Source organism: Notolepis coatsorum (genome assembly GCF_963971535.1).
Source record: "Notolepis coatsorum genome assembly, chromosome: 1".
Lineage (NCBI taxonomy): Eukaryota > Metazoa > Chordata > Actinopteri > Aulopiformes > Paralepididae > Notolepis > Notolepis coatsorum.
This window is the reverse complement of record NC_140165.1, coordinates 179,915,314-179,928,669: the sequence shown is the minus strand read 5'-3', so window position 1 is coordinate 179,928,669 and position 13,356 is coordinate 179,915,314. Positions and strand designations below refer to the sequence as shown.

Here is a 13,356-nt window from a genome sequence, read left to right as displayed (position 1 = left end):
TGTATGTTTGTGTCTATAATCTCACTCTTGAAATGCCTTTTTCCTAAAATGAATGTTACTCCCCAAGCCAGTTAAGAAATACTATCAATGGCTTAATATTCATCAAGCATCTTGTAAAAGAGGAGAGGATTGTAAAAAGTACAACAGAGAACCACATAACACAGAAGAGATGCTATAATAGAAGAGATGACATGGACATGTCCAATGCAATGTACTGAATTAATGCCTAAATGTGTGTGTTTGTAAAGGATTAAGGGTTTGTTTTTAGTATCAGTACTGGTCAATTCATAGAGAATGTCTAGATTCTACAAATTACCTTGAGGAGGAGCATGATTTGCTAGACACCATCCTTGGTACTACACAAAGTAAAAATTCTAAGTGATATTGAAATTGTGAAATGATTGACAATATTATAGGGAATGATTTTGCGTCATTATTCTCATTTTCATTGAAACACATGATCATTGTGTTATTTCTGCAGGGATCTGTACCAAGCAAAGATATCTTTAAATATGTAGAATATGATTTGTAGGCCGGGACGCGTGAACACTTAAGGTAACCTACTTGCGTTCAGCGTTTCGTTCCGCGTTTCTCTGATTGGCCACGACGCCCACGTGACCACGCCTAGCACGCACCCGCGGCAGCGTGGCAGAGCGCTCTCCTTCGCGAATACGCTCGTTCAGAACGCAAGCCGCCATCTTTAATGTGTCACATACTGTAGGTCGCATAGGTAATATTAATAGGTTGCCGCGGCATTATGCATTCGTAATCCCCCCTACATAATAACCACGCGCGTTAATCAAGCAACGCTTGCACAATACCTAGCTTAATAATAAGTAGGCAATTGGCACCGACTGACCATAGGCTCTAGTCTACAGCAAGCTGACGAACGAGTTGAGCTATCCGTCGATATTAAAACTGAGTGACGAATGTATAATTTACACTTGTGCCAATTGCCTACTTATTATTAAGCTAGGTATTGCGCGAGCGTTGCTTGATTAACCTGCGTGCGTGCGTATTATGTAGGGGGGATTACGAATGCATAATGCCGCGGCAACCTATTAATATTACCTATGCGAGCTACAGTATGTGACACATTACATTTCCGCATTTCATTTCCGCGAGGGACCTCTGCCGCTCGCGCCGCGCTGCAACACACAGGAGCGGCAGGCGGCGATAAGGGGGCGGGCTAGCGTGCGGTCACTCAGAGAAACGCTGAACGCAAGTAGGTTACCTTAAGTGTTCACGCGGCCGGGACATCTCTGCAGCACCACAATACTTAATTTAGATGGTACACCTAGACAAAAGGCAGGGGAACTATGTGAGAATGCTATTCATCGACTACAGCTCAGCATTCAATACCATAGTCCCCTCCAAACTCGTAGCAAAGCTCAGGGACCTGGGCTTGAACTATGACCTCTGCCAGTGGGTTTTGGACTTCCTGACAGGAAGACCCCAGGTGGTGAGAGCAGGCAACTGCACCTCCTCATCCATCACTCTCAACACAGGGGCCCCCCAGGGCTGTGTTCTGAGCCCCCTCCTCTACTCGCTGTACACGCATTACTGTGTGGCACAGCGGAACAACAACACAATTATCAAGTTTGCCGACGACACAGTCGTGGTGGGCCTGATCTCTGCAAACGACGAGAGGGCCTACCTGGAAGAGGTAGAGGACCTGGCACGGTGGGGTCGGGAGAACAGCCTCTCCCTGAACATCAGCTAAACGAAAGAGATGATTGTGGACTTCAGGAGGTCGGGGCCAGGGACTACAGCCCCCTCAGCATCGACGGGGCACCGGTCGAGAGAGTGAACAGTTTTAAGTACCTCGGAGTCCACATATCCGAGGACTTGACATGGACCACACACATTGACAGTGTAGTGGAGAAGGCACGGCAACGCCTCTACTTCCTTAGGCGCCTAAGGAAGCTCAAAGTGAGTCAGAAGATCCTCAAGAAGATCTTCTACTTGTGCACAATAGAGAGCATCCTGACTGGTAACATCACCTCCTGGTTTGGGAATAGCACAGCACAAGACCGCAGCAGAGAGTGGCCCGTTCAGCCGAACGCACAATTGGAGGTGGACTTCCCACTCTCCAGGACATTTATAACAAGCGTTGCAGGGCCAAGGCTAAGAGAATAATCAAAGACCCAAACAACTGCCTCTTTGAACTGCTGCGGTCAGGCAAGCGCTACCGGAGTCACATGGCCAGTACAGAGAGCCTCAGAAGGTGCTTCTATCCCCAGGCCATCAGGATGCTCAATGACAGTGACACTATGTAACAACCCATCATCTACACTCACTGCACACACATCCACATGTACACACTCACTTTAAACAAACATTCACCTTACCACTCACTTTAGACACTTTAACACACTTTATATTTATCTATTATTAAAGAGATTTGCACTACATTCATACCTCATTTGCACCCTACCCTGAGTTTTGTACCTCATCTCATTTCTGCATTGTACCTCACTGTTACTCATTTTACTCTGTATTCATATATGTATATTGACTTTACTTACTTTTACTTACTTCTTAATTACTTTTTTTGTTTTACTTACTTTTCTTTTACTGTGTGTAGCACACTATCAGGTTCTTTCATAAATAAGCATTTCATATAAAGTATTCTGAATTTTGTTGTGACAAATAATAAACAAACTTGAACTTGAAACTTGGTATTTTGACACACATTACACCTGTAACTAATATTGTGGCATCTTGTGATTTGGATAGCACACTTGTCCAGATTGAGATTTCTATTAATTGGTCAGCCCGAGTGAGAAATTGTACCTTCTACGATCGCCCAGGGCAGGGGTCAGCAACCTTTACTATCAAACGAGCCATTTTCCCCCCTCTCACAAAATAAAATTCATCTGGAGCCGCAAAACCAATTTACCCTTAAAATGAAGAACACAGTGTATAACGTTTTATATATAGTTATGCCCAAGCATACCCCACATTTAGCATAAAACACCTGACGATTGCATACCCAAAGTAAAAGGGGTACAGCCGGCCTCGCACTCTCTTCCCCTTACCTTCTACGATCCCCCAGGGGTACAGCCGGCCTCGCACTCTCTTCCCCTTACCTTCTACGATCCCCCAGGGGTACAGGCGGCCTCGCACTCTCTTCCCCTTACCTTCTACGATCCCCCAGGGGTACAGCCGGCCTCGCACTCTCTTCCCCTTACCTTCTACGATCCCCCAGGGGTACAGCCGGCCTCGCACTCTCTTCCCCTTGGCCTCCACCACTGTGTTGCTGCCGATCACGGCAAACGGAATACTGTCCTGGAAGGGAAGAGAAAGTGGAACTAGGAGGGTGTTTCAGAACAGACCTGAGTGGGGGAGGATGTGAAGGGCTTGTTTGGGAACGGGAGTAAAGCAATGTAGAGTAGGGCCGAATGATACGGACTAAATGTCATATTGTGATTATTTTAGCAGATATTTTGACCTCGATATACATTCACATTTAGTCCAAAGCTACTTGCAATTATGTACAACAAGGCCAGCAAGGGATACACCTCTGGCAGTCAACAATATATAACTCACAGTGTAATTTTGTATTTTTACAATCTACATTTACTTTTTCATGTGGTTTAATTATTATTATTATTATTAATATATATTGTGATGATACAACATTCATACAGATTACATTAACGGATATCATCAGAAAATACTCAACCTTTATAATCTTTAACCGATGTTACCAGACAGTACTCAACCTTTACTGTCTTTAACTGATATCACCAGGCAGTACTTAACCTCTACTATCTTTAACTGATGTCACCAGGCAGTACTCAACCTCTACTATCTTTAACTGATGTCACCAGACAGTACTCAACCTCTACTATCTTTAACTGATGTCACCAGACAAGACTCAACCTTTACTGTCTTTAACTGATATCACCAGGCAGTACTCAACCTCTACTATCTTTAACTGATGTCACCAGACAAGACTCAACCTTTACTATCTTTAACTGATGTCACCAGACAAGACTCAACCTTTACTATCTTTAACTGATGTCACCAGGCAGTACTCAACCTCTACCATCTTTAACTGATGTCACCAGACAAGACTCAACCTCTACTATCTTTAACTGATGTCACCAGACAAGACTCAACCTTTACTGTCTTTAACTGATGTCACCAGACAAGACTCAACCTTTACTGTCTTTAACTGATGTCACCAGACAAGACTCAACCTTTACTGTCTTTAACTGATGTCACCAGAAAAGACTCAACCTCTACTATCTTTAACTGATGTCACCAGGCAGTACTCAACCTTTACTATCTTTAACTGATGTCACCAGGCAGTACTCAACCTCTACTATCTTTAACTGATGTCACCAGGCAGTACTCAACCTCTACTATCTTTAACTGATGTCACCAGACAGTACTCAACCTCTACTATCTTTAACTGATGTCACCAGGCAGTACTCAACCTCTACTATCTTTAACTGATGTCACCAGGCAGTACTCAACCTCTACTATCTTTAACTGATGTCACCAGACAGTACTCAACCTCTACTATCTTTAACTGATGTCACCAGGCAGTACTCAACCTCTACTATCTTTAACTGATGTCACCAGGCAGTACTCAACCTCTACTATCTTTAACTGATGTCACCAGACAAGACTCAACCTTTACTGTCTTTAACTGATGTCACCAGACAAGACTCAACCTTTACTATCTTTAACTGATGTCACCAGACAAGACTCAACCTTTACTATCTTTAACTGATGTCACCAGGCAGTACTCAACCTCCACTATCTTTAACTGATGTCACCAGGCAGTACTCAACCTCTACTGTCTTTAACTGATGTCACCAGACAAGACTCAACCTTTACGGTCTTTAACTGATGTCACCAGACAAGACTCAACCTTTACTGTCTTTAACTGATGTCACCAGACAAGACTCAACCTTTACGGTCTTTAACTGATGTCACCAGACAAGACTCAACCTTTACTATCTTTAACTGATGTCACCAGACAAGACTCAACCTTTACTGTCTTTAACTGATGTCACCAGGCAGTACTCAACCTTTACTATCTTTAACTGATGTCACCAGACAGTACTCAACCTCTACTATCTTTAACTGATGTCACCAGACAGTACTCAACCTCTACTATCTTTAACTGATGTCACCAGACAAGACTCAACCTTTACTGTCTTTAACTGATGTCACCAGACAAGACTCAACCTCTACTATCTTTAACTGATGTCACCAGACAAGACTCAACCTTTACTGTCTTTAACTGATGTCACCAGACAAGACTCAACCTTTACTGTCTTTAACTGATGTCACCAGGCAGTACTCAACCTCTACTATCTTTAACTGATGTCACCAGGCAGTACTCAACCCCTACTATCTTTAACTGATGTCACCAGGCAGTACTCAACCCCTACTATCTTTAACTGATGTCACCAGGCAGTACTTAACCTCTACTATCTTTAACTGATGTCACCAGGCAGTACTCAACCTCTACTATCTTTAACTGATGTCACCAGACAAGACTCAACCTCTACCATCTTTAACTGATGTCACCAGAAAAGACTCAACCTTTACTGTCTTTAACTGATGTCACCAGACAGTACTCAACCTCTACTATCTTTAACTGATGTCACCAGACAAGACTCAACCTCTACCATCTTTAACTGATGTCACCAGACAAGACTCCACCTTTACTGTCTTTAACTGATGTCACCAGGCAGTACTCAACCTCTACTATCTTTAACTGATGTCACCAGGCAGTACTCAACCCCTACTATCTTTAACCTTTACTGTCTTTAACTGATGTCACCAGACAAGACTCAACCTCTACTATCTTTAACTGATGTCACCAGGCAGTACTCAACCTCTACTATCTTTAACTGATGTCACCAGGCAGTACTCAACCCCTACTATCTTTAACCTTTACTGTCTTTAACTGATGTCACCAGGCAGTACTCAACCTCTACTATCTTTAACTGATGTCACCAGGCAGTACTCAACCTTTACTGTCTTTAACTGATGTCACCAGGCAGTACTCAACCTCTACTATCTTTAACTGATGTCACCAGACAAGACTCAACCTTTACTGTCTTTAACTGATGTCACCAGACAAGACTCAACCTTTACTGTCTTTAACTGATGTCACCAGGCAGTACTTAACCTCTACTATCTTTAACTGATGTCACCAGGCAGTACTCAACCTCTACTGTCTTTAACTGATGTCACCAGGCAGTACTCAACCTCTACTATCTTTAACTGATGTCACCAGGCAGTACTCAACCTCTACTATCTTTAACTGATGTCACCAGGCAGTACTCAACCTCTACTATCTTTAACTGATGTCACCAGGCAGTACTCAACCTTTACTGTCTTTAACTGATGTCACCAGACAAGACTCAACCTTTACTGTCTTTAACTGATGTCACCAGACAAGACTCAACCTTTACTGTCTTTAACTGATGTCACCAGACAAGACTCAACCTCTACCATCTTTAACTGATGTCACCAGACAGTACTCAACCTCTACTATCTTTAACTGATGTCACCAGACAGTACTCAACCTCTACTATCTTTAACTGATGTCACCAGGCAGTACTCAACCTATACTATCTTTAACTGATGTCACCAGACAAGACTCAACCTTTACTGTCTTTAACTGATGTCACCAGACAGTACTTAACCTCTACTATCTTTAACTGATGTCACCAGGCAGTACTCAACCTCTACTATCTTTAACTGATGTCACCAGGCAGTACTCAACCTCTACTATCTTTAACTGATGTCACCAGGCAGTACTTAACCTTTACTATCTTTAACTGATGTCACCAGACAGTACTCAACCTCTACTATCTTTAACTGATGTCACCAGACAAGACTCAACCTTTACTGTCTTTAACTGATGTCACCAGGCAGTACTCAACCTCTACTATCTTTAACTGATGTCACCAGGCAGTACTTAACCTTTACTATCTTTAACTGATGTCACCAGACAGTACTCAACCTCTACTATCTTTAACTGATGTCACCAGGCAGTACTCAACCTCTACTATCTTTAACTGATGTCACCAGACAAGACTCAACCTTTACTGTCTTTAACTGATGTCACCAGACAGTACTCAACCTCTACTATCTTTAACTGATGTCACCAGGCAGTACTCAACCTCTACTATCTTTAACTGATGTCACCAGGCAGTACTCAACCCCTACTATCTTTAACTGATGTCACCAGACAAGACTCAACCTCTACTATCTTTAACTGATGTCACCAGACAAGACTCAACCTCTACTATCTTTAACTGATGTCACCAGGCAGTACTCAACCTCTACTATCTTTAACTGATGTCACCAGGCAGTACTCAACCTCTACTATCTTTAACTGATGTCACCAGACAGTACTCAACCTCTACTATCTTTAACTGATGTCACCAGGCAGTACTCAACCTCTACTATCTTTAACTGATGTCACCAGGCAGTACTTAACATTTACTATCTTTAACTGATGTCACCAGGCAGTACTCAACCTCTACTATCTTTAACTGATGTCACCAGACAGTACTCAACCTCTACTATCTTTAACTGATGTCACCAGGCAGTACTTAACCTCTACTATCTTTAACTGATGTCACCAGACAAGACTCAACCTTTACTGTCTTTAACTGATGTCACCAGGCAGTACTCAACCTCTACTATCTTTAACTGATGTCACCAGGCAGTACTTAACCTCTACTATCTTTAACTGATGTCACCAGGCAGTACTCAACCTCTACTATCTTTAACTGATGTCACCAGACAGTACTCAACCTCTACTATCTTTAACTGATGTCACCAGAAAAGACTCAACCTCTACTATCTTTAACTGATGTCACCAGACAGTACTCAACCTCTACTATCTTTAACTGATGTCACCAGAAAAGACTCAACCTCTACTATCTTTAACTGATGTCACCAGACAGTACTCAACCTCTACTATCTTTAACTGATGTCACCAGACAAGACTCAACCTTTACTGTCTTTAACTGATGTCACCAGACAAGACTCAACCTTTACTGTCTTTAACTGATGTCACCAGGCAGTACTCAACCTTTACTGTCTTTAACTGATGTCACCAGACAAGACTCAACCTCTACTATCTTTAACTGATGTCACCAGGCAGTACTCAACCTTTACTGTCTTTAACTGATGTCACCAGGCAGTACTCAACCTTTACTGTCTTTAACTGATGTCACCAGACAAGACTCAACCTCTACTATCTTTAACTGATGTCACCAGACAAGACTCAACCTCTACTATCTTTAACTGATGTCACCAGGCAGTACTCAACCTCTACTATCTTTAACTGATGTCACCAGACAAGACTCAACCTTTACTGTCTTTAACTGATGTCACCAGACAAGACTCAACCTTTACTGTCTTTAACTGATGTCACCAGACAAGACTCAACCTTTACTGTCTTTAACTGATGTCACCAGGCAGTACTCAACCTCTACTATCTTTAACTGATGTCACCAGACAAGACTCAACCTTTACTGTCTTTAACTGATGTCACCAGACAAGACTCAACCTTTACTGTCTTTAACTGATGTCACCAGACAAGACTCAACCTTTACTGTCTTTAACTGATGTCACCAGGCAGTACTCAACCTCTACTATCTTTAACTGATGTCACCAGGCAGTACTCAACCTCTACTATCTTTAACTGATGTCACCAGGCAGTACTCAACCTCTACTATCTTTAACTGATGTCACCAGACAGTACTCAACCTCTGTCTTTAACTGATGTAATCAGACAGTACTCAACCTCTACTGTGAATATACACAACACTTTTACACAACGATTAGGTTTTAAAACACTAATATTATGCCCTGCAAATCGCCCCAGGGTCAAAATGGCACAAAAATAGGGAGTCCTGTATTAAAGGTCATGTTATCATGATCTGCATATTATATAATCATCATCATCTTTATGTGATTATCTTTTATAGTTGACTCATGTAATGCCTCAACTATTTTAGCATTGTATTGCCTCAATGAGCAGCCTGACATAATCCCAGACCTCACTATGAGATGGACGGGATGATCTCTCACCTTCAGCTCCTGGTCCTGCTGCTTGAAGTCTTCATCTTCATCCGAGTCGCAGTCGGGGAACTGATAGATCTTGATGCCGTATTGTTCGATCTCCTCTCGGATCTGACGGGGGCACAGAGGGGAACGCTCAGTCAAGATATTTCTGTTCTCTTGAGCAGGGTTCCTGTCACTATAATATTACTTCCCCACATTGAGAAAAGTACATGGTGAGGAAATATTTCTTCTCCACATTGAGACATGTACCTGGTGAATAAATATTACTTATCCACATCAAGACAAGTGGTGAAGAAATATGACTGATATTACACAGTATCCTTTTAATCATTCATTATTTTACTTTACCAAATGTATTTTATAGATTATATAGCGGCCTTGCCTTGAATTTCTTTTTCTTGACCTCAGTGGGGGTGAGTGTGTCTGCCTTGGCCAGAACAGGGACGATGTTGACCTTCTCATGCAGGGCTTTCATGAACTCCACATCCAAAGGCCGCAAACTAGGAAAGGATGCAATATGCGACACGTTGGAACACAACAGACTTTGACAACCGCCTACCTGACATGATGCACTTGATGTCCAAAGTGTCCTGAATGTACAGTGTGATTCAACTGAGTAAACCAAATTGTCAATGGGAAGAGTTGCTACATTCCATTCAATGAATGGACAGTAACCAAAGATGGGCAGCAGAGGGCGATCATTCCCTGGCCACCGTGATTTTGAACGACCTCTTCTGTGTGAATTTATTTCTGAGTGCAATGGTGTGAAACTGAGTGTAAAAAAAACCTGCACATGCACACACAAGCACCCAACACAACTGCATCAGCGTTTTTGGCCCCATTGAGTGGAACGAAGGTTTCTAGGAGGGCGCCGGATGTAAATGAGAGAGAAGGCCTTTTAAACACTACTCTAGGGAAGGACCTCCACTGCATTAACCCTTTATCTGCCAGGGATTATTCTGATTTTATACCGTCCTCTGCCAGCTCTATTTGTCTATGGAGATGTTCCCCTTCTTTGCAGGGCTATAACTTTTTTAATTGTATTGCTAAATTGACATTACTATGGCCCATTCAACATCAAGTATCTATCGTTTAGGATGTAGCAACGTTCTACTTTTTCATTCACACATTCATACTAAAATATGGTCTAAAGTATAAATATGTTTTTATCGTTTTCTGCAGCATTCCATAGAACGTGAGTTATAGCCACAAATACATATATTAGATCATCAAATGTAGTTTGATACCGATTGACGTCAGATAAAAAATTTCAATTGTACAAGGTCCTAAACATCATGCCTCATCATCTGCTGGTGACTGGAGGGGGGGGGGGGGGGGGGGTTTATAAGTCTGTGGCCGACGTTAAATGATTCATGTAGTATGGGCGATATATATATCAGAGCAGATTATACGGTTAATAATAATCAAACACGCTGAAACTCACCGCGGCTTCCTCTGACCGTTGGGTGATCAGCGTGGAGCAGAAATATCGCTATTATGGGATGTTGATATATGCAATCCATTTCCAGGTTGTATAATACTATATGCGTCCAAATCATGTTGTTTATCGAGTTATTTGCAACCGATCGATGTCCAGTGTATCAAGCTGGAGTCCCGCTAGCGATAGCGAGTGGCCGGACGAAATATGGGTGAGCACCACTTCCGGCGCGTCACTTCCGGTTTTGGCGTTTCGCCGATCGGCCACCAGATGGCGGTCTTGAACCGTTGGAGAGTTGAGAGGAGATCGACAGGAGATCTCAAGTCTCCGTGGGTGAAATATGATTGCCATGACAGATTTTAGAAATATTGATCTCAAAGATGCTGTACGACGTCATTGGCAGATTACGCATGGCGGAGAATGACGTGTTAAGTCGTCCTTGGCGATTAAAGGGTTAAGTACTCATGTGGCTGAATGCACGGCTAGTAGGGCTGACCTTCGAAGCTTTTTTTGGCAATCGAAGCTTCGGGGCCGAGCTTCGATTTTAATTCGAAGATTCGAAAAAAAAATAGAAAAAATAATAATAATAATATTAACACTTTGATCGCCATGGGTTAAATTCATAATTTACCATCCCTCGCCAGCTCTATTTGTCTATGGAGAAGTTCCCCTTCTTTGCAGGGCTATAACTTTTTAAATTCTATTGCTAAATTGCCATTATTATGGCCCATTCAATGTCCTATATGTATTGTTCAGGGTGTAGCAACGTTAAACTTTTTCATTCACATATTCATACTAAAATATGGTCTAAAGTATAAGTATGTTTTTATCGTTTTCTGCAGCTTTCTCCAGAACATGATTTATAGCTCCAAATGCATTATATTGATGACGAAATACAGTTTGATAGCAATCGGCGCGAGATAAAAAATGTCAACTGGACGTGGTTCTAGAAGTTACTACGTGTCATCTGATGATGACCGGATGGGCGGGGGATCGTTTATAATTCCGTGGGCAGCGTTAGATGATTCATCCAGAGTGGGTCATATGTTCATCATAGCAGTTTATATGGAACACGTTAGAATATAACGCTGAATCTTACCGTGGCTTACTCGCGCCGCTGGCAGATGAGCGTGGAACAGAATTTTTTCTATTATGGGATGGAGAAATGCCCGATCCATTTCCAGGTTGTATAATAGTATATACGTCCAAATCATGTTGTTTTTTCGAGTTATTTGCACCGATCGATGTTCACTGTATCAAGACGGAGTCTCTCTAACGATAGCGAGTGCCCGGACCACATATGGATGAGCACTACCGGTTCAAAGGCTCATTTCCGGTTGGCGATCTGCCGATCGGCCATCAGATGGCGCTCTTGAACCGCTAGAGAGTTGAGTGGAGATTTGCAGTGTGTCTCAGGGCTCCGGAGGGGAAATATGATTTCGGTCACAGATTTTTGAAATATTGACATCAAAGACGAGTTACGGCATCTTCGGCAGAATGAGCATGGCTAGGAATGACGTCTTAACTCGTCCCCGGCGATCATAGTGTTAATTATAATATATATATATTTTTTTATCTTATGTTGTGGGACTTGTACAGCACTTTGGTAAACTTTGTTGTTTTTAAATGTGCTCTATAAATAAAGTGGATTGGATTAATTAATTAAGTAGCCCCTTTCGTGACTGTGACGCAGCCAATAAGGTTTCACTCGGCTGCGCTGCCTGGGTGCAGTGGGGCTGCTCTCACAGCCAACGACATGACATTACATAATTATGTTGCAACCTTCGTCTATCAAGCAAACAATTATATTATATTTAATTTATAATTTATAATTATATCAGACAATGCACCTACAAAAGCAGATGATTACAATTAAATTAGCCAACTTGGTAACACATTAGTCATAGCAGCATAGGCATAGCCTTATTAATGTTTTGTGTGGCGTCGCCGTCGTGTACAATACCAAGGGATATTCCAAAAAATAAATAAAAATTCGAAGATCATGCCATCGAACGAAGCTTCGAAGTATTTAAGACAGCCCTAACGGCTAGTAAACAATAGTTACACTAGACACACCCACTGTACGGCTAAATGACTGAAGATTATGTACAGGATGCCAGCCAATCACAGCAGTCAGTCTGAGAATATTAATTGTGTGAGTGAAATTTTAATAATGGCAGTTATTTTATTTGTTTGGGGACCCCCTGGGGTCCTTAAGGGGGTTCCAGCTGGTCCCCCAAAAAATGCAGAATAGTTTAAAGGAACACGCCAACTTTTTGGGAAATTAGCTTATTTACCATCTACCCTGGAGTTAGACAAGCAGATACATACCCTTTTCTTCTCTGCATTAGGCTTAGGGAACAGCCGCACCGCCTAGCTTAGCATCATTCACTGGAAGTAGGTGTGCCAGTGTAGCCTAGTTCCCAACAGTCACGAAATACACTCCAAAACGTTCCTGTAAACATGTTGTGACCTGTGTATTTACTACATGGAGAGAAAATTATAAAAATGAGACATTTTCGTTTTCTAAACAGATATGTACTCTAAACAATTTTTTGCAGAACCACTGCTGCCTGGGTGCAGTGATTTCATCAAAAGCCCTTTTTTTTTTATACTGCTTTTGAGGTGATGGCAGCAGTGGTTCGGCAAAAAAAAATTCTGAGTATATATCTGCTTTTTCATTTTTATTTCTCCATGTGGTAAATACACAGGTCACAACATGTGTATTTTGTGAGTGTTGGGAACTAGGCTACACTGGCACACCTACTTCCAGTGAATGATGCTAAGCTAGGCTAATAGTGTGGCTGTTACCTTTTTTTTTGTATCCACTTTTTCTCCCA

At 42.1% G+C, this 13,356-nt stretch overlaps 1 protein-coding gene across 2 annotated transcripts in view; it reads right to left on the bottom strand.

Moving 5' to 3' along the window:
- Positions 1 to 13,356, bottom strand: part of LOC311241074 (septin-4-like) — a 293,309-nt gene that overhangs the window by 25,117 nt on the left and 254,836 nt on the right. For both annotated transcript variants that reach the window (XM_084329752.1, XM_084329753.1), the window contains 3 exons: positions 9,461 to 9,578; positions 9,085 to 9,186; positions 3,195 to 3,291 (listed from right to left, as the gene is read on the bottom strand). In XM_084329752.1, coding sequence (XP_084185878.1) covers positions 3,195 to 3,291; positions 9,085 to 9,186; positions 9,461 to 9,578 — 317 coding nt within the window. The remainder of the gene's footprint in view (positions 1 to 3,194; positions 3,292 to 9,084; positions 9,187 to 9,460; positions 9,579 to 13,356) is intronic.